At 22.3% G+C, this 25,857-nt stretch overlaps 7 protein-coding genes across 7 annotated transcripts; 3 read left to right on the top strand and 4 right to left on the bottom strand.

Annotated features, from left to right (window-relative positions):
• Positions 1 to 517: 517 nt before the first annotated feature.
• On the bottom strand, positions 518 to 1,819 carry PCHAS_1423000 (conserved protein, unknown function; the record flags this gene model as incomplete). The annotated part of the gene is made up of 1 exon (XM_740793.2): positions 518 to 1,819. The coding sequence occupies one exon, from the start codon at positions 1,817 to 1,819 to the stop codon at positions 518 to 520; it is 1,302 nt and encodes a 433-aa protein (XP_745886.2).
• A 994-nt stretch (positions 1,820 to 2,813) lies between these two features.
• On the bottom strand, positions 2,814 to 3,908 carry PCHAS_1422900 (transcription elongation factor s-II, putative; the record flags this gene model as incomplete). The annotated part of the gene is made up of 1 exon (XM_740792.1): positions 2,814 to 3,908. The coding sequence occupies one exon, from the start codon at positions 3,906 to 3,908 to the stop codon at positions 2,814 to 2,816; it is 1,095 nt and encodes a 364-aa protein (XP_745885.1).
• A 1,921-nt stretch (positions 3,909 to 5,829) lies between these two features.
• Positions 5,830 to 6,620, top strand: PCHAS_1422800 (calmodulin, putative; the record flags this gene model as incomplete). The annotated part of the gene is made up of 2 exons (XM_016799632.1): positions 5,830 to 6,393; positions 6,540 to 6,620. 2 exons carry the CDS (start codon positions 5,830 to 5,832, stop codon positions 6,618 to 6,620), a joined length of 645 nt encoding a protein of 214 aa, XP_016654897.1.
• A 502-nt stretch (positions 6,621 to 7,122) lies between these two features.
• Positions 7,123 to 10,713, bottom strand: PCHAS_1422700 (palmitoyltransferase DHHC4, putative; the record flags this gene model as incomplete). The annotated part of the gene is made up of 5 exons (XM_739764.2): positions 7,123 to 9,643; positions 9,750 to 9,949; positions 10,106 to 10,222; positions 10,405 to 10,483; positions 10,601 to 10,713. The coding sequence occupies 5 exons, from the start codon at positions 10,711 to 10,713 to the stop codon at positions 7,123 to 7,125; spliced, it is 3,030 nt and encodes a 1,009-aa protein (XP_744857.2).
• Positions 10,714 to 12,193: 1,480 nt separating this feature from the next.
• PCHAS_1422600 (conserved Plasmodium protein, unknown function) lies at positions 12,194 to 15,724 on the bottom strand (the record flags this gene model as incomplete). The annotated part of the gene is made up of 1 exon (XM_728093.2): positions 12,194 to 15,724. One exon carries the CDS (start codon positions 15,722 to 15,724, stop codon positions 12,194 to 12,196), a length of 3,531 nt encoding a protein of 1,176 aa, XP_733186.2.
• A 1,929-nt stretch (positions 15,725 to 17,653) lies between these two features.
• PCHAS_1422500 (MAATS1 domain-containing protein, putative) lies at positions 17,654 to 19,504 on the top strand (the record flags this gene model as incomplete). The annotated part of the gene is made up of 1 exon (XM_727545.2): positions 17,654 to 19,504. The coding sequence occupies one exon, from the start codon at positions 17,654 to 17,656 to the stop codon at positions 19,502 to 19,504; it is 1,851 nt and encodes a 616-aa protein (XP_732638.2).
• Positions 19,505 to 21,878: 2,374 nt separating this feature from the next.
• On the top strand, positions 21,879 to 22,250 carry PCHAS_1422400 (histone H2B variant, putative; the record flags this gene model as incomplete). The annotated part of the gene is made up of 1 exon (XM_732287.1): positions 21,879 to 22,250. One exon carries the CDS (start codon positions 21,879 to 21,881, stop codon positions 22,248 to 22,250), a length of 372 nt encoding a protein of 123 aa, XP_737380.1.
• Between the last annotated feature and the right edge of the window lie 3,607 nt (positions 22,251 to 25,857).

The raw sequence follows: 25,857 nt of genomic DNA, 5'->3' as shown, positions 1-25,857 counted from the left end.
ATGATTTATAGGTGTTTTAAATTTATAATTATTATTTAGTTTATATTTTTATAAAATTTGTAGCTGGAAAAAATATTATATGCATTTTAAAGTGTAAACACAAAACATGTCTGAATCATATCGTGGGAATTTCACATAAAAACATAAGATATCACCCAATTTTTTTCCTTTTAACTTTATCAAACAATTAAATGTGTAATTACAACAAAAGATTAATTTAAATATATTGTAGTTATCTTAACAACAAACAATTTGCAAAATTATTTTATTATCAATGTTGTATAGATAATAAGACATAAATTAACATAAACATATATAACTAAATGAATATATAATAAAGTAAAAATCTTATGCATTATGAGCAACTTTTATGATTCACAAAAGTTATGCGAAATAGATATGATAAATTTATAAAACTAAAAAAAAACAGATCATGCATGTGCATATATATTTATATATACAAATGCGTATATGGTGAAGGTATATAGAGAAAGGATTGTTTATTTTAAAAAAGATGTTATATTACTTGATCTGAAGTTTTGTGAAACTTTCCATCTACATGTTCCTTTGTGTTTTTTATTAATTTGTTATAGCTATCTTTTTTTATAAACCTATTTGTACATAGATCCCTTTCTCTATCAAATGTTTTTCGTTCATTATTGGATTGTTTCGAATTAAGTAGAAATTTTTGTTCTTGCTCACTCTTTCCCCATAAATCAACAGTTTGATGTTTTTCTAAAAACTTCTTATATTGTTCTTTGCTATTTTTAAAATGTCCTTCTTCATGTAATTCTCTTAAACCTTTAGCTTTTTCATTTTGGCTATTTATATAATTAATATATTGCGCTTTTTCTTCTTCACTGAAAAGATTAATATGGGAATAATTTACATTGTCATTATTTTGATCACTATCATATCCGTATTTATAATTTTCATTTATATTATCAACTTCTTTATGGGTATTCTCTTTTTGTTTTAATAGATCCGATTTTCTTTTATTAATATTATATTTCAATTTTTCTATATCTATTTGTGATAAAAAATAATAATATAAGCCACTAAAAATATCATATATGCTTTCTTTAAAACTTGATGGTTTTCTATAAAATTCATCTTTTTTTTCTAATTTCCAAGCTCTGAATAAATGTCTTAGTTTTTTTTTTAATCTTAGATCTTTGATACTTTCAAGTGATATTTTTTTTTTATTATCTAATTTTTTATATAGCACTTTTAAATTATTTATAAAATTATAATTCTGAAGTATATTTATAGTTAGTCTTATCATTTCCTTACTATCATAAATATGAGCTTCATATTTTGCTTTCTTATTATCATCTATTTCCTTTTCTACTTCTTTTCCTTTTTTTTTCTCCAGCACGCTACTACTTGTACTACTATTGCTGGATGATCCATCACTTTCGCTGTCACTTCCACTGTCACTTGTGTTGCTACTTTCATCACTACTAGAAGTTTTACTATTCTCTGTATCGCTGGTTTCTCCGCTACTGGAAGTTTTGCTACTTTCAGTGTCACTACTTTCTTCACTACTAGAAGGTGTGTTAGCCTTGTCTCGACTTTCATGGCTAGTCATACTCCTATCAGAAGAGACACTTCGGTCTTTTCGATTTTTATTCCGATGCTTGCTAATACTGCTTCTTGCTTTCCCATTTTTTCCCACATTGGTACGCTCTTTTGATGTGTATGTATCTGAAATATTTTTTTTTTTTTTTGATTTATCTAAAGATATCGATATAGAACGGGAATCATCATCAGATATGTTTATTGATCTTTTTCTTTTTTCGTTTTCTTTATGCCCCATTATATTTTATTCATTTATTTTTTAATTATATTTTTAATTATGGATAAACTGTCTACGTACATTAAACATTATATAAGTATTCCCTGATAATGAGTGAATGAAATCAGTGGCTTCATATGGCCATTATACATGTACTTTTAAGTAACATAAAATATTTGCCTTTTGTTCGTACGTCGAATATTTTTTTACTAATCAAAAAAACTGAAAAAAATATGCATATAATAATTCGTTCGTATTCATCTTTAAATTGCATTTAAAAGGAAAACAGCTGCATCATATTTTGCCCATATATTTTTCTAGTAATTTGTTTGATCAGCTTTATATCAGCAATTTTAAAAAGTTAAAAAAAATATGAATATACAAATAATTAGTGTATAGTGAAAATATTTGCTAATATTATATTATACAAAAATAAAAAAATAAAACTTTTCTTCAGAATTAAATGTAATTTATTTGAAGTTAAGGGAGGAAATATATTCCTAATGCAATATGATTAAAAAAAATATACTATAATAAAAAAATGCCATATTAACAAACAATATATTACAGTAATATATTTTTGTGAAAAAATAAAAAAAAAAAATGGGAGAAAAGGAGAATATATGAAAATGTAGTTATTTTCTATACATATATAAATATATTATTTTGAGATTATAAAAAATTAAATTAATTAATTCTTTAAAATGCTAAAAACATATTAGCCCCAAAATGCGTAAATATATGCCTAGGCATATTATATATATATTTCCACATTCCCTAAACGTGTGGGAGGAAAATATTATATTTTTTTAAGTGTATAAGAAATGAATTAAAGTAAAAGGGAAATAAAAAATAATAATTAATATACAAACAATTTCTCTCTATATATACAGCTTCTTATATATATTGTATGTAATAAACACAAAACTGTATATATAATTTGGAATTAGTATATGAATTTACAATTAATTTTTTGTTTAAAAACATGAATATGAGAAAAAACAATAAATGGTTCTCAAAACTTCCATCGATTATTACATTTTAAACACGTTACAAAGGTAGTCATCGGTTCGTCACTACTTCGTGTTTGCAACTGTTGATATACAGTATCATAACCTTTACATTTAAAGCATTGGAATTCTCCTTTTCTTTCCTTTTTTAAAAGAATATTTTTAACATCCCAATCAGATTGGCAAGCTAATAAACTTTCTTGTAGACATTTTTGTCGTTCATTTTTTTTTTCATCGCTAGCCATATCTTGTGAATTCATAGTTGCTAATGTCCTAGCAGAAATATATTCTGCGTAGATTTTTTCATTAAAATTTGGATTTTTTTTATCAGATAAATTAAATTTAATTGATTTTAATTGCATATTGTATTCTTTTTGTGAATTTTTTTTTTCAATAAATATTTTGTATAATTCATTTTCTATATTATATATTATATTATCTAATTTATTTCGATCAATTAAATGCAATAAGTTATCATGAGATCCTACAATAAATGCTTTAAACAAAAATTGTTTTGCTTTATCACGAAGAACATCATGATGAATTTTCCCACTGTAATTCCAATGCTGCATTTCTTCTATATTTACTATATTAATTTTTTTATTTTCATTACTATTTTGTGCATACGATTTAGTGATTATCGTGTTGTTTTCTTTGTCTTCGTTTATATGTGTCGAATTATTATCCAGGTTGGTTGGTGCAATTTTTTTTTTTAATTCTGGTCCCTTCTCATTAACATTATCGTTAGCATTTTCAGCTTCATCATGTTTTCGTTTTTTTATATTTTCCAAATTTTTATTTGAGTTTTTTTCTTTTATTGCTATAGTTTTCCATTTATCTACAAGTTCCTTTGATATATTTTTTATGCTTTCATTATTTATTTTTGTAAATTTGTTAACTGTTACACCAATTTTTGTTTGTTTTAATATATCTTTATTTATTTCAACATCCTTTAGTAAAATTAAATCGTTTTTAATTACTTCTAATGTGGCATCATCGAATTCTTCTATTACTTCATTATCACATTCGAGCTTGTTCTCATGCTCTTTCAATCGTTCTTGTATATTTTTTATTTTTGTAATATTATCTGTTTCACTCATATTTTCAAAAGGTAAAAATATAAAAAAAAAAGAAAAAGGGCTCTTTACATAATATAATTTCAATGTAGATATATACACCTATCTTTTTATTTTTCGTATGTTATTATAATTTTTTTTTGTGAAATGAATTCATTGTTTTTTTATTAAGTCCCTTCTTAAGATTCAGTCTTAATGTTGTTCATTCACAAATAATATAAGCATTTATAATGCTTAAATATATTAATAATATTTTCTGCCTTATCTTCTTTTAAAATGTTATTTTATTATGCAAAGTTTTACTAAAAAATTAAAGTAAGATTTTTCACACTATTTTTTGTATAGGCTCCATATTCATCCCTTTTCTTTTCAATCTGATAAATTCGATATTTTTAATTAATATACATATTATAATTATATATTAAAATTAAAAATAAAACATTAATTTATAATCCTTTTTAATTTTATCGAAAGGAATTTTTTTTGTCGATAAATCATTTTTATTATTGAGTAGTATAGATTCTCTAAAAATAATATACTTTTTTAAAAAAAGCGAAGAAATCACGTTTCATCATTTTTTTTTTTTATTATTATACCTATTATTTGTTTGTATCGTGTATACAATATTTTTATTTTATTACTACTTTATTATCAGTTAAATGGAAATAATTTTATTCATTTTGTTTATTATTTTTTTTTATTTATTTTAGTTTTTTTTTTTTTTATGCTATAGATATATGCATACAAACTATTATGTGAAAAATTATATCATATTTTGTTTGTAATTGATACACATAATGAAAGTAGACTTAAAGTTATATTAAAAATTATGTACAAAATATATGTTTAAAATAAATATAATTTACATGATGTCCTATATCTGAACTGTAATTATATATTTTAAAAAGTTATATGATTAAAATATGGAATAAAACGCACCGTCCAAAAAATAGAAGGGACCTTAAACTGTTAGTTTTCTCTTTTTATCCTTATCACATATTTTTTATTATGATATAATTTTGTGAATATTAAAAAAAATATTATAAAAATAATACATTTTTTATAACGGCATAAGATATAGAATAATAAGGTACGAATGGAATAAAATAATGAATATCCGCAATTCTCCGCATATATAAAAGGAATGATTTTCCCCTGTGCATTTATTTACACATTTATTTTATGTACTTTGTCAATTTTTTGTGAAATAGGATCAGGATTACTATTTAAAAGTTCTTATCATGTCATTCAATCTTTTGTTTTTTTTTCATTTTTTTTTATTTTATCAAAATTATTGTAAAATTTAAATAATTTTTCCATAATGAGGTATGTGTAATAGAAAAAAAATTACCTCATCCATCAAACTGTCCTAAGCCATACTAATATATAAGGCATGAGTATACATATTATCGAAAAATACAAAATAAAGTTAATATACATATATTAACGAATGTGTATAGACACTGAACTATTCTATTATTACTAACAATATATATAATAGTAAATCTAATGACTTGGCATGCTTAATATAATAATAAAATATAAGGTAGCTATTTCATCATCCTTTTTCTGATATATACAATTTTAATAAATAAATTATCATATACCCATTTCATAAAAATATATATTTTATCTCCGTTTTTTCATATTTCATAAGGTAAATGAATAAACTACTTAGAATCTAATCTAAATAATGAGTTTACATATTTTGAAAAGATGGAATATGAAGGAGAAACATTTCATTTGACAGAGTACCAAATAAATAAAACCATTAAGGCTTTCAAATATTTAGATAAAAAAAAAAAGGGACTCTTGAAATTTGAGTATGAATATGTATCTAAGCTATGTACACAAGAAAATGAAATAGTGTAGAATATTATTATTGTTTTGATTATCCCATATATTCATATGTACAATATATAGAGAGTTATGTAAAATATATGGCATGCCCATACTTATATGCACGCACACAAATATAATAAGTGCCAAACCCAATTTAAGCTTATTAGGGAAGTTGCTGCGATGTAGTGGATATAATGTGTCTTTACAAGAAATCGATAAAATAAAGACGATCTTAAAAGATAATAAAATAAAGGCAAAAAGTATAGAAACAATTGAAAAGAGAGAAGACGAAATGATAGACAATGATATGATAAATAGCCAAATGAAAGAATCAAATGAAAATGATGAAAGTAATAACATATCTAAGCTATTAAATAATTTAAAAAATTATGACAATTTTATGGAATTAGAAAAACAAAGAGAAGAATTAAAAAGAAAAGAAGAAGAAGAGAAAAACTTATTTAGTATAAAAGAATTTTTTAGAATTATACAAATTCCAAATATAACCAATGAAATAAAACCAGCGAGTGTATTAAATGCTTTTGAAATATTTGATGAAAAAGGTGATGGAAAAATAACTATCAAAAAATTAAGATTTATTCTTCAATATTTAGGAGAGCCATTAAGTAATTCGGAATTTGATGAGTTTTTTGAATGGCTTAAAACAGTAAGCATAGGCTAAAGCCCGAGCAAAATTATACATACATTTATATGCAATCATACATAAGTATTATAATTGTAGAATGGGTGAATATCCATAATCTCTTTATCATAATATATAACAATAATATTTCAATTTTTTTATTTTAACAGAAAGAAAAAGTATATAAGACTGATTATATAATATACGACGACCTGCTAAATGAACTAATAAATAAAGACACGGTTTTATAATTATGTAAAATTTGCTTATGAAATAGAAATAAAAATTTAAGAAAAACTAGTTAATTACCATTTAAATTAATTATTATTTTTTTTTGACCCATTTTGTCTTTATATATACAATTTTAAAATTAAAGACACTAAATCATAACTATCTTCATAATAAAAAATGATAAATATGCACATATTAAACACATATGTATGTGCTTTTATATGATTAAAAACAAATAAATCAAGTTAATGTCTGTGTAATAATACTAAAAATATGTTGGTTTATAAAAAATATAAACGGAAACAGGTATGCATAAAAAGGTGACCATATCAAAAAAACATATTAATAAATAATAACACCAATTAAAACAGTGAAAAACTATTTATATTATGCCAAATTAACGGAAAAAAAAAATGTAAAATAACGAAATACCGAAAAAATATAAAATGACCATAAAATAAAAATGTAGAAAGAAATAATATATAACACATAGAAAGCTTATTTAAGAATATAAAATATTAATCAATATTCATTATCATTATTAGATGGTATATTTATACAATTAATTATTAGAGCAAATGTTGTAAATAAGTCGAAAAATCTTGAAGCTTTACTTTTTTTTTTGATATCTGATCGATTTTGAATATGTTTCATATGTCCTAAATAACTATATAATTTTTCATTATCAAGTCGATTATGTTTAGTTGCAGTTGAATATAAAGTATTATGCTGATAATATCTATTAATCAATTCACTATTATTTATTTGAAAATCATTTAAATTCTTAAGATTCTCTAAAAAACATTTATTGTTATTATAATATGTGTGTATATTTTTATGTGATGATCTTGACAACAGTTTAATTTTTTTTCTTCTTATAATTTTTTGTTGGATTTTTTTACATTTCCATTGGTATATTTTGGTATATCTCCTTTTGTAAATTTGACTAAAATTATAAAGATCCTTATTATTTACTTGGGAAAGATATGCTAGTGATATTTTTGAATCATGCCTCCTTTTCCCTTTTCTTTTATATTTTAATAAAGTAATTAATTTTTCTTTTTTATCTCGAATATTATAGATAACATTTTTGCATTCCAAATTATTTTTTTTCTCTAAATTCGCAGTTTTTTTTTCTTTATCATGAAGTTCCACATTAGTTCCTTTAGTATTGTGATTATAAATAGATAATACAACATTTTTTCGTATACCTATAATTCCGTCGTCTTTCCTTTTTCGGTTTAGTTTTTTATTACTATCTTTGCTTCCGCGTTTTCCTAAGCTTTCACGCTTGGCATTGCGATAACTTCTGTTGCTATCATCATATTTATTATGATTTATATCATTTAAAATATCAAAATTGCTATATTTTTCATAGAGAGCATTTTTTAATTTGTTAGTACTCATATCACTATAGTTGCTTTGATGCATTTTATGAGGATATTTTTTTTTTAAATAATTAATTTTTTTTAATTCTATTTCATTATCTGCTATGGATATATTATCAAGGCATAATATTTCGCTAGGGTTTTCATGCTCAGTATTTTCAGTAGAATATGGATGAATAGATTTATTCTCGGTTTGGGGGTCTCTTATCATATAGAATGTTTGTATTTTATTTTTATGCTTCAAAATAAATGGAAATTTTTTTTTAAATAAAAGTTTATATTCTACTTTTTTCCTTACACGAGTTAAATTATTATAATGATTATATTTTGTTTCGTGGATATTTTCATTTATTTTATTCGTTTTTATCATTTTGTCCTTGTGTGTATTCATATTATATATATCATTATTGTTATTATCGTTATAATAATTTATATTCGTTTCACCGTCCTTTGGGCTTGTATTATTTTTTTCCCAATTTTTAATTGCAATCATATAATATTTTTTATTTTTCTTTTTCTTTTTTCCATTAGCCCTTTTATTTAGATCTTCTAAATTATTAGCCCGAGAAGAATAATAGTATGCTTCATCCAGTTCATTGACCATGTCACTAAATACTTCATTATTTGTTTTACTTCCTGATGATGCATCATCTCGAATATACACCGAACCTAAATTATTATTCACATCGATAATGCATTTATTTTGATAATTATTAATTTCAATATCATTATTTAATTCTTCTGAAATTTTTTTTTTTTTAGTTTTTATCAATTTAATTTTAGAAATTTTAGATATTATTTTATTCTTGTCATTTTTTGAGCGTTCCGCTTTTTCAATTCCTCTATTGAATATGATGTTATTTTTTGAAGTATTCAAATGCTCAGTTTTCTTTTTTGATATTCTTTTATTTTTAAAATTATTTGATTTGCTTCTATCATCTATACCGAGAGAATTATATTCTTTATCCCCTTTTGAACTTTTCCTTTTAGTAGATAAAAATAGGTTTTTATTTGTTAGGTTTTTATTTTTCGCACCAAATTCATCATGTTTTTTTAAAAGTTGGCTATCTGTTTTCATTTCAACTTCACTATGAACATGATCATCAATTATATCATCTTTTATACTATTACATTCTTTATCATCAATAGAAGTCGCACAAGAAATGTTTCCAATTTCTTGATCTATGGATATAGACTTATCACTATATGCTATAATATTGTGAGAAGAATATTGATCAATAACTTGTAATTTTGGATTTTCAAAATTTATGTATGAGGGTCTAATTTTTGTAAACAATATTTCTTTTATATTATTTAAAACACCAATATTAAATGGATTATCATTTTGATAAAAAGTTTTTATTTGCTCATAAGTTGTTTGATTAGTTACTATCGTATATATGTGATAGCATAATAATCCTATAACAAACCATAATGTTAAAACTGTATATATTATTAATATTATACTATCAGTTGCCAAAGCCCATATATGAATAAAAATCTTTTCACTATTATATCCCTTATTTGATAAGAAATTCATGCATATTGTTAATTTGTAAATACTTGCTCCTAGTGTTATGCATATCAAAATATACAAATTAAAAATAAAATAAATAAAATATTTATAATTTCTTGCACCAATACAATTCCCAACCCTAAAAAGAACATAAAGATTGTTATTCATATTATTCATTACATTATAATACATATATATTATACATATGATAATTAATGTGTGCAAATTTAAATTTGTTATATTACCAAGGGCAGTGATGATCAAATTTTTCTACGCAATTATCACAAATAGAGCAATGAACAGTTCTTATACCCCTATATATATTGCATGTATAACAATATTTGAGTTTGTAAAAAACGCCATTAATTAAAACTTCTTTTTGCTTTGGAGGTTGTGCCCCTCTTTGTTGATCGATGATTGCGTCGTATAAATTCAAAACTGAACTCTGGATTAATTATAAAAAAAAAAAAATAAGGTGTAAAAAATTGTTTGTATATTGCTGAATTCAGACTTTTGAAAATGCTGAGTAATATACTCACACAAAACACAGCTTAAAAATGTGGCATAGATATATAATACTTATTTTGATTTATAATATTACTTGTCTTGGTATTATACCAGGATCCATAAAACTCGTTTTAAAAAAAGTATATATTGTCAAAACAAAAAATATTAGATTGAAAACCGTAACAAGGTAAATATCTTTTTTAAAAAGCCACTATAAAGAAAAAAAAGTTTATAATGCAAATCATATTATTAATATATTCATGTAAATGCAGACATAAAAATGCAATAGTCACATGCATATATTTTTTGAATTCATCATTTTTTCACATAAAAACAAACATTCTAAAGGTTTACAAATTGTATTTTTTTTATGATAAAATAATTTATTATTACCGGTGAAGTAAAGGCGTGAAATATTGCGACTGGGATTAGCATCATAAGGAACGATGATATAACAGCAAGGAATGAGGGCCTATATAAAAAAGCATAATATTAAGAATTGTTATATCTCTTCGAATTTTTAATTATGTATGCTTTTTCTCTTTAGTTATATACATACATATAAATCGATTTTCTGATTAATACATACCCTGATATAAAGAGCCCATTGCAGTGAATTTTATTCTCGCCATATATCTGTACATTATGTATTTTGTCAAAATTAACTCTTTCTAACGATTTATTGCTTTTAAATATTTTCATTTGGTATATAATAATTTCATTTTTATTAAAAAAGATAATTCAAATTATATATATATGGGTGATTTTATGACATTTATATTCGGAAAAACAACATACGATTAGTCTTATTATCGTTTTTTTATTATTATTATAATAATGAATAGTAAAATCAAAAAATTTAATTATAACAATTAATCAATTTAAAAAAAATTAGAAAGTAATGGATACATAAAGATCAATGATAAAAGAATGAATAAATAAATCAGGTAACATAAATAATAGTGATATATAATAAGATATAAATTTATACTAAATATAAATCTATGATATTCCCTTAGGTATTATTGATATAATACATGATTTAAGATATATATATATCCACATTTATATATGCCCATTTAATTACAATAATAATAAACACAAAAAACAATATTATTAAATACTATATTTATAAAAAAAAATAGGGTATAACAAAAATATTTTTTGATATTGCATTATGGTATATTATATATAATATAATAGTATTAAAAAAATGAAAACAACTACCACTTCCACACAACTTGTTATTATGCATGCGTTACTGAAAGTTCGTATTTGTATGAAGAAAAAATATTATTTATTTATAAATAATATTTATATTTTTTTATTTAATTTTTTATGTGTTTTTTAAGTTTTATTTTACTTTTTATCATAAACTTTTGCCGAATTAAAAATATTTCAAAAGAATATATATCCTGTACCATTTCTTGAAAAAACAACTAGAATTGTAAAGTAAATGAGAAAAAATCGTTTTTTACATATATTTAAAAATTGAAATATCAAAATAAATGGATTTATGGTAGTATATATATCCCTTATAATTTAATAAAAAGTTCGAATAAAAGATGTATTTACTCAAGCGTACACTCTTCAATGTTTCCCATAGGATATTAGTACAATATTACCTTTGTTTTAACTTGTTTGCATAATTATGATATATATTTTTAATAATAATAGAATAGTAAAAGTTATTTTTACACCATATTTAAGTATATTTTGAATCAAACTGATGAAACATTATTCGATCTTTTACATATATATGTAAACACATTAAATTGATTAATATATATATGCTCTAAAACAACGAAAATATATGAAAATGCTATAATAAGAATATAGGAAAGACATGTGCATATATATATTTTATGTAAATGCGTACAGTTTTAAATATGTATGTAAAATATATTCAAACTATAAAATATTAAAAATTTTATTTATAAATGTATCAAACAAAAAGGAACAAATCTGTATATAACTGTCATATATGCGAGCATATGCATAGCTTGCTTAATTTTATTTTTAGTAAGACAATACACAAAAAAAAAGGAAGGGGAGTGAAAGAAAAATTTTGTAAAACTACATAGGCATTCCTTCTGTAATTTTTTTTATACAAAATATTTAGACAAAAATGTTATACTAAATCAGCGATAAGAATAATATAATATAAATATATTCCTTTATGTTATGCAAATAAATCTTCGAGATTTTTTTTTCCCGTGTTTTTTTGCGATTTTAATGAGTTATAATTTACTTCACTCTTTGTCGATAAACTCATTTTATTATTTTGAAAAATATTGGTAGTATGAATTCTAGGTTTATTTTCTACATTAGTACTTATTCTTTTTATGTTCATAGTATTATTATATGTATTTTCATTATTTTGTTGTGGTGGAATATTTCCTGGTTGATTATTATATCCATTAAAGTAACCCATAGGATTGCTATTATTTTCATTATGTTGGTTATTCATGTTGTAAAACATATTATAGGGACTATTTGGTTCACCACCATAATTTATGTTATTGGGTTGGTTTGTATTATTTAAATGCATATCACTCATTTCAGAAAAGCCAGATTTATTATTATTATCATTGTTATTATAGTTTACATTATAGGCATAAATGGAGCATGTTTTGGATGCTTTGGTGGGTAGTTTATTGCTATTATATACATTATAATTATCATTTGGGAATATATTATTGTTGTCTGTATAATTAGGCCCATAAGTACTACTGTTATTTGTAGCATTATTATAATGGTTGTTTAAATTAGGGGTATTAGAAAAGTTTCCCATATTTATCATATCAGGACTAGCATTAACATATTGATTTGGATTATTATATGCATTATTGCCATAATTGAACATTCCTGTTTCATTGACATAATTATTTTGACTGGTATTATAATCATTTTGTGGATTTAATTGAATTGGGGGACTTATTTTTTGCTCATTTTTTGAAGTATCCATAAATGGGTTTTTATAAGAATTATATTCACCATTTGGATATGGTTCAATGCCATTATTTTCTTTAGTTATAGTATCAGATACTATATTTAAATCATTATTATTATTTTGAGCATCATTATATTCGATATTATTATTGTTATCAACTTGATCAGTGATATCAATTTGTCCATCAACATTGGAAATATTATTATTTACACCATTTTCGTTATTTGTCCATAATTCAGTATTACTATCCAAATTATTGCTCACATTTTTTTTCTTTTTTGAAAAAAAGCTCTTCCATTTAGCTTTTACCTTATCTTTACCTTTCTCTGGGACTGGAGAAGTTACATTTTCATCTTTCTGTTTTATATCATCAGAAATATTATTATTCGTTGTATCATTAGTAATATTATTAATTGTGTTTTCATTATTAAAGTATGGATTATTATCTGTTGGCTTTTCTGGTTCGTCGGGAATATTATTCCAATTATTTCCTATAGAGTTCACATCAGTAATAATACCATTAATACCTCCTTCAATTATATTTTCTTTTGGAATCCCATTCATACCATTTATTGTAATATCATTCTTATAATATTCCCCTGGATATATATTATTATTTTCGTTTGGTATACCATCCGAATAATTGTTCGGAGCAAATACTGAATTTTCTTCTTTATTCATATTATCATTAGTTAAATTATTAAACATATCAATATTATTTTCAACTGGTGGTTTGTTTATTTCTATATGTGATATATTATCATTTAAAAATAATTCAGATTTCTTATTGAGATTATTATTTGAAATTTCATTAATATAATCATTTTGCTCATCAGATTTAACAAACTTAATTTCACTGTCTTGGACATTATGGTTACTTTCTTGTGTATTTATATAGTCTAATTCGTTTGACACTTCAGCATCGTTTTCATCAGTATCAAAACTTTGAGTAGATAAAACTTTCAAAAAATCAAGATCATCTGGATATAATTGTTCCTGATTGAAAACATCATCTTGGGAAAGATTTGCATTTATATTATATATTATATTGTCAATATCATTTATATCTGAATTTATATTATTCAAAGCATCAAATAATAAATTTTTTTCATTAATTATTTTATTTTGGTTAGTTTTCATATTTTTTTGCAATGTCTCTACCTCTTCTATAATATTTATGCATTCATTTATTTTATTATTAAATGAATGAACCGAATTGAAAAAATTGTTATCATTTTGAATTTGTTTGTTTTCATCAACATTATCATTATTATTTTGATCATCCTCCTTATATTCATTTTCATTAAACATATTTTTTAGTGATTCTTTAAAATTATTAACTATATTACTTTTATACTTATCGACAGTATCATTTATTTCGTCACTAAGTTTATTTTTACAATTATTTAAAATTGTATCTAATTGATTATTTTGAGTATTATTGTGAATATTGTTTAGTTCCATTTTTTGGCACTTCGCTCTTAACTTATTCAATTCTTCGTTATATTTTTTTTCCATCTGATTTGTAACTTGTTGTATTATTTCACTTCTAACTTCGTTGATTATTTCATTTCTTATTTGGCTTCTTAGCTCTTTTCGAATTTCGTCTTTGATTTTGTTTAATTGATTTTCATTGATATTATGTTCATTCACATTATTGGAACTATAATTAGATGGTAAAGGGCCTTTACCTTTAAATCCATCACAAAAAACATTTCCATTTGGTCGTGTTGTATTATCATAAAATTCATTTTTTTCGGGTATATACATAGATGGTGATCGGCCAATGGGATTAAGTGGTATATTATTATTTAACTTATTTTCATAATCATACATATTACTATGTCCATTCATTTTTAAAGGATCTTTTGGTAACCCTCTTGGAATAGCAGATGTTAAACTCTTTTGGCCTACAGTATTATAATTATCTTTTATATATCGTATCTGTTTTTTAAGTACCGCATTTTCATTATTTAAGCTTGCATATTCATTTTTTAATTTAGCAAATTTTAAGTTTAGCATATCCACCCTTTTCTTATACATGTCCATAGAATAATTACTACTATTACTAATATAATCGGGATACATCGTTTCTTGTTTATCATCATGTTTTTTTACTTGATCTGCTAATTTAAACAATATATTGTTTTTTGTATTGTTATCAATTCCAGAATAATATCGGTCCCTACTTTCTTGATGAATTAAATGCTTCAATAATTCTATCGATTGTTCTACTATTTGAGAATTGCCTTGTGATTTACAACTTTCATTTGGATCATACATGGACGAACTTTCTAGATTTGGAGGGACATTTGAATAAAAAGGTGAATATGGTAATTTATCCTCAAAATTTCGTGGGATATTTGATGTCCTTGCCACTTTAGGGTTATAAAAATTAATAGAAGGATTTCTTGATGAGTTTATGCTATGTGTTGATGTATGATTTCTTGCTGATGCAACACTGGTATTCATTTTATTCATATACATATATTTCATATCATAATTATTATTACAATAATAAATTTCAGATTTTTTGTCTATGTCACCATTTATACTTTGATTATTATCTTCATATAAACCATTTGTGCTATTTCTAATTTCATATTTCCCATTTTCATTATCTAAATGGGTGTTACTATTACTTCCATTATTGACACTACCAATAGCATTGCTACTGTTTATTTCATTTTTGTCAGGAGGCTTCCGGATTACTTCCGATTTAGTGCTCCTAATATTTAGCTTATTTGAAAAAAAATTCATTTCCCCTGCCTTTAATTAGCATATATGTATATGTATGATTTTCACTAAGCCAATAAATATATAATGTTAATGATACATGCATATAATCAATGCAAATACCATAAAAAACAAATAAGAAATACGAATTGTAACAAATGGGCTTATTCTTGTAATATATTTTTCTTTGTAAATATTTTATGCTCAATTAAATTTGTTTATGTGTGCATTTAATATATATAATTTGTGCAGAAAAATGGAAAACAAATATAAATAATTGTATTGTAAAATCATACATACATATGCTCATATTTTCCATTATTTTATTTACATTTTTTTAAATTTTAATCTAATTTTCCAATTCACCAGAAAAAAAAAACAAAAACATATTTAAATATATATATAATAAAATCGAGAAAAATATCAAAATGCTCGAATTTTTTCTTAGTTGAAAAAAAAAAACAAAAAATCGGAAATAAAAAAAGGGAAATTAAATGAGGAAACGTAATTTTTATGTTCTCATTAAACAATTTAATTATTTATAATCAAATTTTCTTTTTAATTAAATCAAAAGAAAATTATAATATAAAAATACGCATTCTTATTAATTATTTTTTAAAATATAAACAAAAGTATTTTTTCCGTCCCTTGCTACCTCTATAATTATTAAGGGCAAATAAAAACAATTTTAAGAATAATTAAAAGGCATATATTAAGATAATAAATATGAAAAAAAATTTTTTTAACAATTTTTATATTTCAGAAAAAAAAATTGAATATTCAAACTTCTTATTTTTATGGAAACATGCAAAATAAATAAGCAAATAAATACATATATATTATTTATTATATGCTTGTTTCTTGAATAATCGCTCGATGGCTTATAAGGATTATATCTATGCATAATTGTATAGTCATAATTTGGTATAATAAGCACGAGAAATTATCAAATATAATTAGGGATTGTTAACAAGCTTACAAATTTTTAAAGTTGACAAATTATTTTCATAAGAATCTTATTATAATTTTTTTTTGCGTATAATATAGGTCTTTAGCATAAAAAAATCGGAAAGAAAAAGATAAAGTGCATATGCCTATATCCCTTGAAATAAAGGACCAGCTATTTATGCGCAACAATCATAGGTATATAAATATTTAAGGTATATGAAAATAAAAAGGAATTTTTTTATTTCCTATTCTCAAAATAAGAATAGAATATCCTTTCCATGTGGGAAACTGTAGTTATTGGTTTGTCTCTATCATCTCAAATTAAATCAGCATAAATATGTTCGGTCTTTTCTGTTTGGTATTTCATAACAAATAAAAAGGTAAAAAGTAATTTTATATTTATTTTATAGTAAATCATAAAATGTTATTATATGTAACTAAAAATAAAGTGCGGTATTTGGGGAATGATATAGAATATTTTAAAAGTTCAAAAAGACGTGGACAAAAAATTAAAATAAAATAAGTGGTAATTAAAAGGGTAATAAGTTTCGATTTTTAGATGATAAATAATATGCTAATATATTTTTTTCCTTTTAATTTAATTTTAAAAATATTATCTCAATTTTTATATGCAATAAAATAAATTCCTCTTCTTCATTTGGCAAGCACATTTCAATGGCATTTTATGTTCGCACACTTGTATATATGCAAATTTAAATATTAAAATCTAAATGAAAATTTTATATTTTTGTCGTTCTTATTACGGATATATTTAAGCCAGTTTCAAAAGGCAAACATATAGTAATTTAAGTTTATTAGGACAAAGCAAATAGATAAATATAAATATGTATATATATTTATAATGATTCTGATCATTCCTACTCTCTATAGACATATAAAAAATTAGTAAAAATAATAATTTAGGTATCTGAAATATTCTTTTCATTTCCACCTCCATATGTATATTTCTTTTTTTCATAATATATGTATATTTGATTAAAAAAAATGAGTACTTATAATACAAACCATTCTTCAAAGATTACAAATGAAAATGATGAAAATATAATAGTAGACAGAAACCGAAAAAATAAAAATTATGGGGATTATAGAAATAAAGATAATAATGATAATTATTATAAAAATAAAATATCTAATGATAAAAAAGAAGGTACTAAATTGAAAGTGGGTGAAACGAAAAATAAGACAGAACTAATTGAAGAAACAGAAGATAATAAATATATTGCTACAGATGAGGGTAGCAGCAATTTAAGTGATGATTTAGACAATGAAATAGTTGAAGAAAATGATATCGACAAAAGAAATGAACTAAAAGAATTAGCAAATATATGTTTAGAAAATAATTTAACTATAAATAATGAAAATATTCAAATTATTAGAAAATTAAAAGAAAAAAGAAGGTTAGAGGATCGATTAAAAAAAAATGATGATATAAAAGATTTTGAAGAAAAAAGACAAATTCTCGAGAAAATTGAATATCACGAATGGGCTGATAGAGAAAAACGAATAAAAGAATTACAAGAGAAAAAAATGAAATTATTAAAAAAAGTTATAATTCAAAGAGATACAGAAAAAGCAGATAAAATATTTTATGAAGTAGAAAAAGTAATACAAAATAGAGATAAAAATAAAGATCAAATTATCGAAAATTTTGAAAAGGAAAAAGCTAAAGATATTCGAAATCAATTTATTCAAAAAAAAAATAATTTAAAAACAGTTTTTAATCAAAAAACAGATATAATAGATGATATGAATGATTATACATCAAACTATAACTTAGAATTAGAAAGAAGTGGAATTATTCCTCCAAAAATAGATGAACCAACTTCAAACAAAATCGATAATTTATTAAATTACAATGATATAGATTCCTTGACTAACACATTTAATAAATCATTAGATTCTATGTATAAAGATAAGAAATATGATAAATTGTCAAAATATGAAAAGAAAAAAAACAAAGATGTTATTGATACATTTTATAGATATTTAAATAAAGAAGAAAAACAATATACATGTGACGACTATTTAATAAGTGATACAAATAAAACAGCAAAAAAAATGCAGTGTATAAAAATTAACTTCCCATCTATAGATATAAAAAGTAGTGAAGAAGACACTTTTGAAAAAAATGTCTTATATTTACAAAATTTATTAAGAGGAAAAGCTATCAAAAAACTTATGGATGATGGAAAACATTCTTGTATTGATTTAATTGAAGAATTAAAAACTTATGCAAAAATAGACCAATATAGTTCACATGAAAAAGAAGCTTTTGAGAAAGAAAATCTTGAAGAAATAAAAATTGATGCATATCTTGAAAATATGCAAGGAAAATATACATCAGAATTATTAGATTCCTTATCTAATGAATTAGAAAAATATGAAGAAGAAAGAAAAATTGCTATCTTAGTTAAATATGCTGAAAGAGAGAGACGATTGAAAGAATGTAAAGAAAAAGGAAAAAGACAAGCCGAACTATTATTAAGAGAAAAAGAAGACTATTTATTTAACGAAATTATGGGATTAAATAATCAAACCGTTGATTCATATCTAGAAGACATTTTAACTAAAGCTATAAATGATTCATCAAAAGAAGAAGCATTAATTCGAACTAAAAAAAAAACAGAACAATTAAATGAAATTTATAATTCGTTGGACAATCAAAATGATGAACATAATAAATTCATTGTCAAAGATTTGGTGGGAAATTTCATTATTCCATATGTGGATAAACAAAGAGGTGCAGAATTCGATTTATTGGAACAAAAAAAAAATAATTACATATCTAATTTTGCAACGCAACATGTTTTTTCAAAAATTAATGAAGCATTTTAAAAATTACAGCAAAAATGCGATAATAGCAAAATAAATAAACTTAAATTAATTGAAGTTGTAGCAAATGTCATATATTTGAAAGAAGCTTACACATATTTTTGCATTAAATTAATTGTGAGGGCTTTCTTTATTCATATGATTTTTTCTTTTATTATCCCCAATTCTATAATTTTTGTAATTTAAATGTATAAAAAGAATTGCAACATATAAAACATAAATGTAAAATAACAATTTAAATAGTGAAACCTTTTTATGCATATAATGAAACTATTTCAATTTTTGGCGAAACTTTATACAATACATTGTGTTACATGATGTTAAATCCGTACACACGCTATTAAATACATGGATATGCAAAGTTTATTTTGACTTTATATGTAACTATTTTTCATATGATTTATTGTGCACACCAAAAAAGACCCCCCAAACGAGTAAAACAAGCATATTCAAGTGCTTATCTCAATAAATAATTTTGACCACCCTATATTTTTATAATTTTTTCGCGCTTTTAAATTTGCAACTACATATAGCAGCCTATTTCATAAAAAATAAATTAAGTTACAAAGTACATATTTATATGTGGATATATTTTTTTTGAATATTTGATATAATAGGAATTAAAAAAATTTTCATCCTCTATAAACCTAAATGAGAACAAATTATCGAACACCATTTGTAACAGGCCGCTCTTCAAAATTCGTTATAAATAAAATTAGTTACATATGTGGTTTAATAATCCTTTTCACCAAAAATTTAAAACCACAATACTTACTAATAATATTGAATATGATATTATGATACATAAACAAATAATTATTTAATTGCATTTAAAAATAAACAAATGTGCTTAGGATTCATAAATACGCAAAATACGTTTAAATACATTAACCTGTGTAGTCACCATTTAAGTACGAAGGGAAATACCATTGGTGTTCATTCTCGCATTAAAAAAAGACAAATGAAAGGAAAAGAATAAAATATTTAATACAATATATCATTCGTTGAAGATGTTATAAAAATAAAAATTACAAATAAAATAGAATGTTCTTCATTCCTAAAATAATAATTTTATGTGGGTCAAGCAATTTTTGGTTAAACACATTATTTATTGTATACCAAGGATATAAATATTTTATATTTTGCATATTTTAAACGAACAGTTTTGTAAAATGCCTTAGAAAATTACAATAAATGTATAACGTGTAAATATGAATTTTTTTGGTGTTTTTTGCTTTTATTTTTTTTTTTTTTTGAATTTGAATATGTTGATTTTGATTTATGCATAACGGGTTAATGGGAAATGAATAAAATAACAGTAAAAGAACAAATTTTAAAAATAAAAGCAACATGCTATCAAATAAAAAATTATATAAATAAAAAAAACGGGTGCACAACTGTGTTTTTCAAAAGAACAGTTGGTGCACAACAATTATAACCAAAAAAATTTCTGTACCATCTTATAATCACCTTAAAAAATATATAAAAATATAGAATATAACAAAATATTGTAATTAAACATTCATAATGTTTTTTTGAATAAACAAATTTATATATATTAGTATATGTAATAGGAAAACAACAATTGTAAATACAATTTTTTTATTAATTGTTTGAAATTATAAAAAAATAAATGAATATATATACAAATATTTGTGTATACTGTATATACAACTCGTTGTAGCACGATTTAATTAATTACGAAAGTATAATTTTTTTTTTTTCGAATTTAAATATATGAAGACAGTGTGCGCATATTAAAAAACATATAAATTTATTATATAATAATATTTGTATATTGCATATGATTAAATAAATATATTGCTTTTATATATATAATATCATTATAATACATATACATAATAATAACAATATAATTAATATATGCAATATTAGCACTATATATGCGTATATATATGCAATTGTGTAATAATAATGCGTATACGTAAAGTTCCATAAAAGAAAATTATATTGTATTGGATATTTTTATTATATACAATTTAATATTCTTTATAGTATGTATTAAAACTTAATTTAAAAATATATATATTTTTTATTTTACACAAAACAATGTTTAATGTTTAAGAAAAATTATACTATTTACCTTTTGTTAAGTTTTTTTTTTGTAAAGAACCATAATAATTATTTTTTTTATTAATTATTTATTTATTTTATTTTTTATTATTCATTTTTATAAAAATAAATAATTTATTTTTTTTTTTCATTTATATTTTGAATAAATACGTTCGGAAAAATATATTAATTGAATTTTCGTATAAAAAATAGTGTGAAATCGAAAAAATTGTTTAAATAAAAAAAATTATTTAAAATAAATATTTAAAAAAAATTTATATATTATTTCCCATAATATACAAAAATGTCAGGAAAAGGACCAGCACAAAAATCACAGGCTGCAAAGAAAACTGCAGGAAAAACCTTGGGCCCAAGGCACAAAAGAAAAAGAAGAACAGAATCTTTTTCACTTTACATTTTTAAAGTTTTAAAACAAGTCCACCCAGAAACAGGAGTAACGAAAAAAAGCATGAACATTATGAATTCATTTATCAATGATATTTTTGACAGATTAGTCACTGAAGCAACTAGATTAATTCGTTACAATAAAAAAAGAACTTTATCATCACGTGAAATTCAAACTGCAGTTAGATTACTTTTACCTGGTGAATTATCAAAACACGCTGTTTCAGAAGGTACCAAAGCTGTAACAAAATACACTACCAGTGGTGCATAAGTATAATCATATGTTTTTACTTATATTTGATAAATCACACGTACATATATATAAGCATTTTTTAAATTTTTATTTCGTCAAATTCATGTGAATAAACTGCTGTATTGTAAAAATTGAAATGAATGTCACATAATTTTATTTGTGTTTAAAAAAAATCTTCGAAAAGTATGATATATTTGAATATGATTCATTATGGAGATTAATTTTTAGAAATTGTGAAAAAATTATAGAAAATTGTTTTTAAATAATGTGTACATTTTTTTTTTAAATGTTTTTAAACATATGATAAATGCATGTATGTATTTATATATAGGTATGTATATCCATATATATATATTTTTTACATGTATGCATTGATGCATTTATGTTTCAGTACATATAAAAATTGAAAAGACATGTCGAAAATGTAAAGAGAAATTATAGTATATATGTATATAAACTTAAAAATGTTTTAGCATGCTTACTTGTTTCTTAATCTTCTAATATATATGTATGAAATATAGATTTAAAAATAATATAACAATTTAAAGAACATATGAAATTGTACTAATATACTCTATTTATGGTATATGTTTTTAGTCCTGCAAAAAATATATATATTATAAAGGGCAGATTAATAAAAAGGTTGTCATTTACTAATTTCTCGTCTTTATGGGTGTTTGTAAAAAATAACAAAAAGGAAATAGATGCGAATATATACGATGCATTTTAATAGGAACTCATTTTATTTGCCTTTTTCAATAATATATTTGTATAAATAAGAAAAGTTGTGAATTATTGCCTATATCTTTTCTAATGTAGTATAAGCAATATTCAAGGCATTTTTGAGGAAAATAATTTACTAAATTCGTTGAGCATATGTTATATCTCGATTAAAAAAAATGATAATGATAGAAAGCAAACTTCTTAAAATTTTTCATTTTCTATATAAAAATGCAAATGCACATAATAGCATTATATAAAGGATATATAAAATTTTACATAGTTGTAAATTAGTGCATTGGTCGATTACAGTCTTTTTCGTGAACAAAATGTTTTGTGCATATCAGTTTAGTCCAACGAGTATTGTAGAAATATTATGAAAAGAAAAAGGCTTGCATATATAAGTGTAAAAATATATTTATTTATGTATAAATCGAAATATAGAACTATAGCAGTATATGCACATTAATTCGTTATGTCGATCAAAAGAAATAAAGAAAAAAGGAAAATAATAAATATATTTATTTTTGTGTATAGAGAGAAAAAAAATTCAAAACTTAAAATGGAAAATCGTAAAGAAACCTATATTTTACAAAACCCAGATATAAATATTATTCATTTTTATTACTATTTGCACTTTTTCTTATTTAAACAATTGCGTATTGTATACGATGAGAAATTTCCACATCATTATTTTTTCATAAAACTAAAAAATTATAAGAAAAAATGAGACCCACCAAAATATTAATATTTTTATATGCAATGTGCATATACATAGTAAAGGAAAGCATAGTATTATCCAAAGGAAACTATTTTTTTTAAATAAGCAGCTAAGTTATTCATATATAGCATACTTTGCTTCATGATTCGAGTTATGTTGTTGCAATGTACATAAAAAATATAGATATTTATAAAATTATTATTGGTTTTTAATTGGTTTAAAGAGTATTGTAGAATAGCAGTTAAGCCATGCACAGGGGATATGAAATATTAATAGTTATATAATAATACATCTTTTAGATAATATCTTAAATATTATAATTTTTTCACATCCTTATAATATACATATACATATATATTCATTTGGATGATGTAAAAATCAAAAAAGCTATCTTTATCATATTTTATTATTTTTTGCTTATATATATGAATGTTATTTATTAAACCATTGTGAACAGCTTGTTTAAATTTAATAATGTCCTTTATATTTCTATGAATTTTTAAAATGTTGTTATTTTTTTGTTTTGATATAAAATTTTATTTGTAGAATAATGAAAATATAAATATAATAAGCACATTTATAAAAATGCATGTATATTCTTATGTATAGATATATATTTGAGCACATAGTGTATATATATATGCATATTATAAAATTTAATATCGTACACCGATACTACACAATTAAGAAAGAAATATGAATATGTTTTAAACAAATGCGTGCTCTTATATATATAATATACCAATTTTTAAATATATAATATGTATAAATATATTTGTCTATGCTATAATTTTATTTTTTAAAAAATACGAAAAGCTATATTTGGCATGAAATTGCGTGTTTTATTAGTGGGTACCGCTGGAAATGAAAATATTCTAACATGGATCTTGCTATTAAAATATATGCATATATAATAAAATACATGTAAAAAAAAATATAACAATACGACATAAAATAAAGGATTAAATATATATAATGTATATAAACATTTAATATTAATACACAAACAAAATAAAAAAAAAAATAAATAATACTTATATAAAAAAAAATACACCAAGTAGTACACCTCATTAAAAAAAAAAAAAAAAATCTATACTTACATTTATAATATTATATAGGAATAAAAAACTTTTCCATGTAAAAATAAAAAAAAATATTCATAATAATTATATAAATGTTTTACATATATGATTTTATTGGAATTTTTTAATTTTGAAAAAAGGCTAAAAAAATATCGTTTTATTTAGTAAGGCTTAATAATAAAGAGCTTACTGTTATTAATTATACATATGATATCTTTTAATATTTGCATTGTTTATTTATTATGAAGATATTACAAATCAATATATGTTAGTAACACCTAATAATATATTACAACTTTTTTAGAAATATTGCGTTTTGTATTTATATATGCTTATTTCATTTTTAATTTTATAATATATATATGTATATATTATATTTCATATTTATACACGTATTACATAATTAATTTACTATTTGAAGTAATACCTATTTAAACATTTCAATATATTGTATATTTTTATTCGCATTGAATGTGTATACAAATTTAAAATTCTACATATAAATATGCATGTGTCTGTTTTTATTAGTATGATTTTTTATTCCTATATATCGTGCATCAAACTAAATAAGATTATACAATATGTTTATTTTATTGTATATATTTTTTGATTATATGCAAATGATAGAGAATTAATGATTCATTTAGTTCGAGAATATTTAAAATTGTATTTGTATTTTCGTTTTTGTTCCTTTGTAAATTACTAAATATATATTTGGATATAAGTAATGTTACATATCCATTTCTATATTGACATATTTTTTGTTTATATATATGTATGTATATATATATTTTTTTAAGGCGTATTTTAATAAAGCATACGCATATTTATTGTATTTAAGCGATTTTAAACATTTTTTCACGTGAACAAAACTATTTTTTTTATTCTACATGAATTACAGTTTGTAGATTTATGTGCGTTCGTAGAGGTGACCCAATTTAGTTGTTATATTATTTGCAATTTTTTATGTGTATTGTTTTAAACAAGCATAAAATATATACTGTATATAATGAATTTTTGCATATATATATCTATAAATACGATTTATAGTTATATAGTACCTCAGATAACAGATTATTTATCTATTTTTTTTATTACTCTA

This window comes from Plasmodium chabaudi (genome assembly GCF_900002335.3).
Source record: "Plasmodium chabaudi chabaudi strain AS genome assembly, chromosome: 14".
Lineage (NCBI taxonomy): Eukaryota > Apicomplexa > Aconoidasida > Haemosporida > Plasmodiidae > Plasmodium > Plasmodium chabaudi.
Note: the sequence above shows the minus strand (reverse complement) of the source record. Positions and strands in the feature narration are given on the sequence as shown.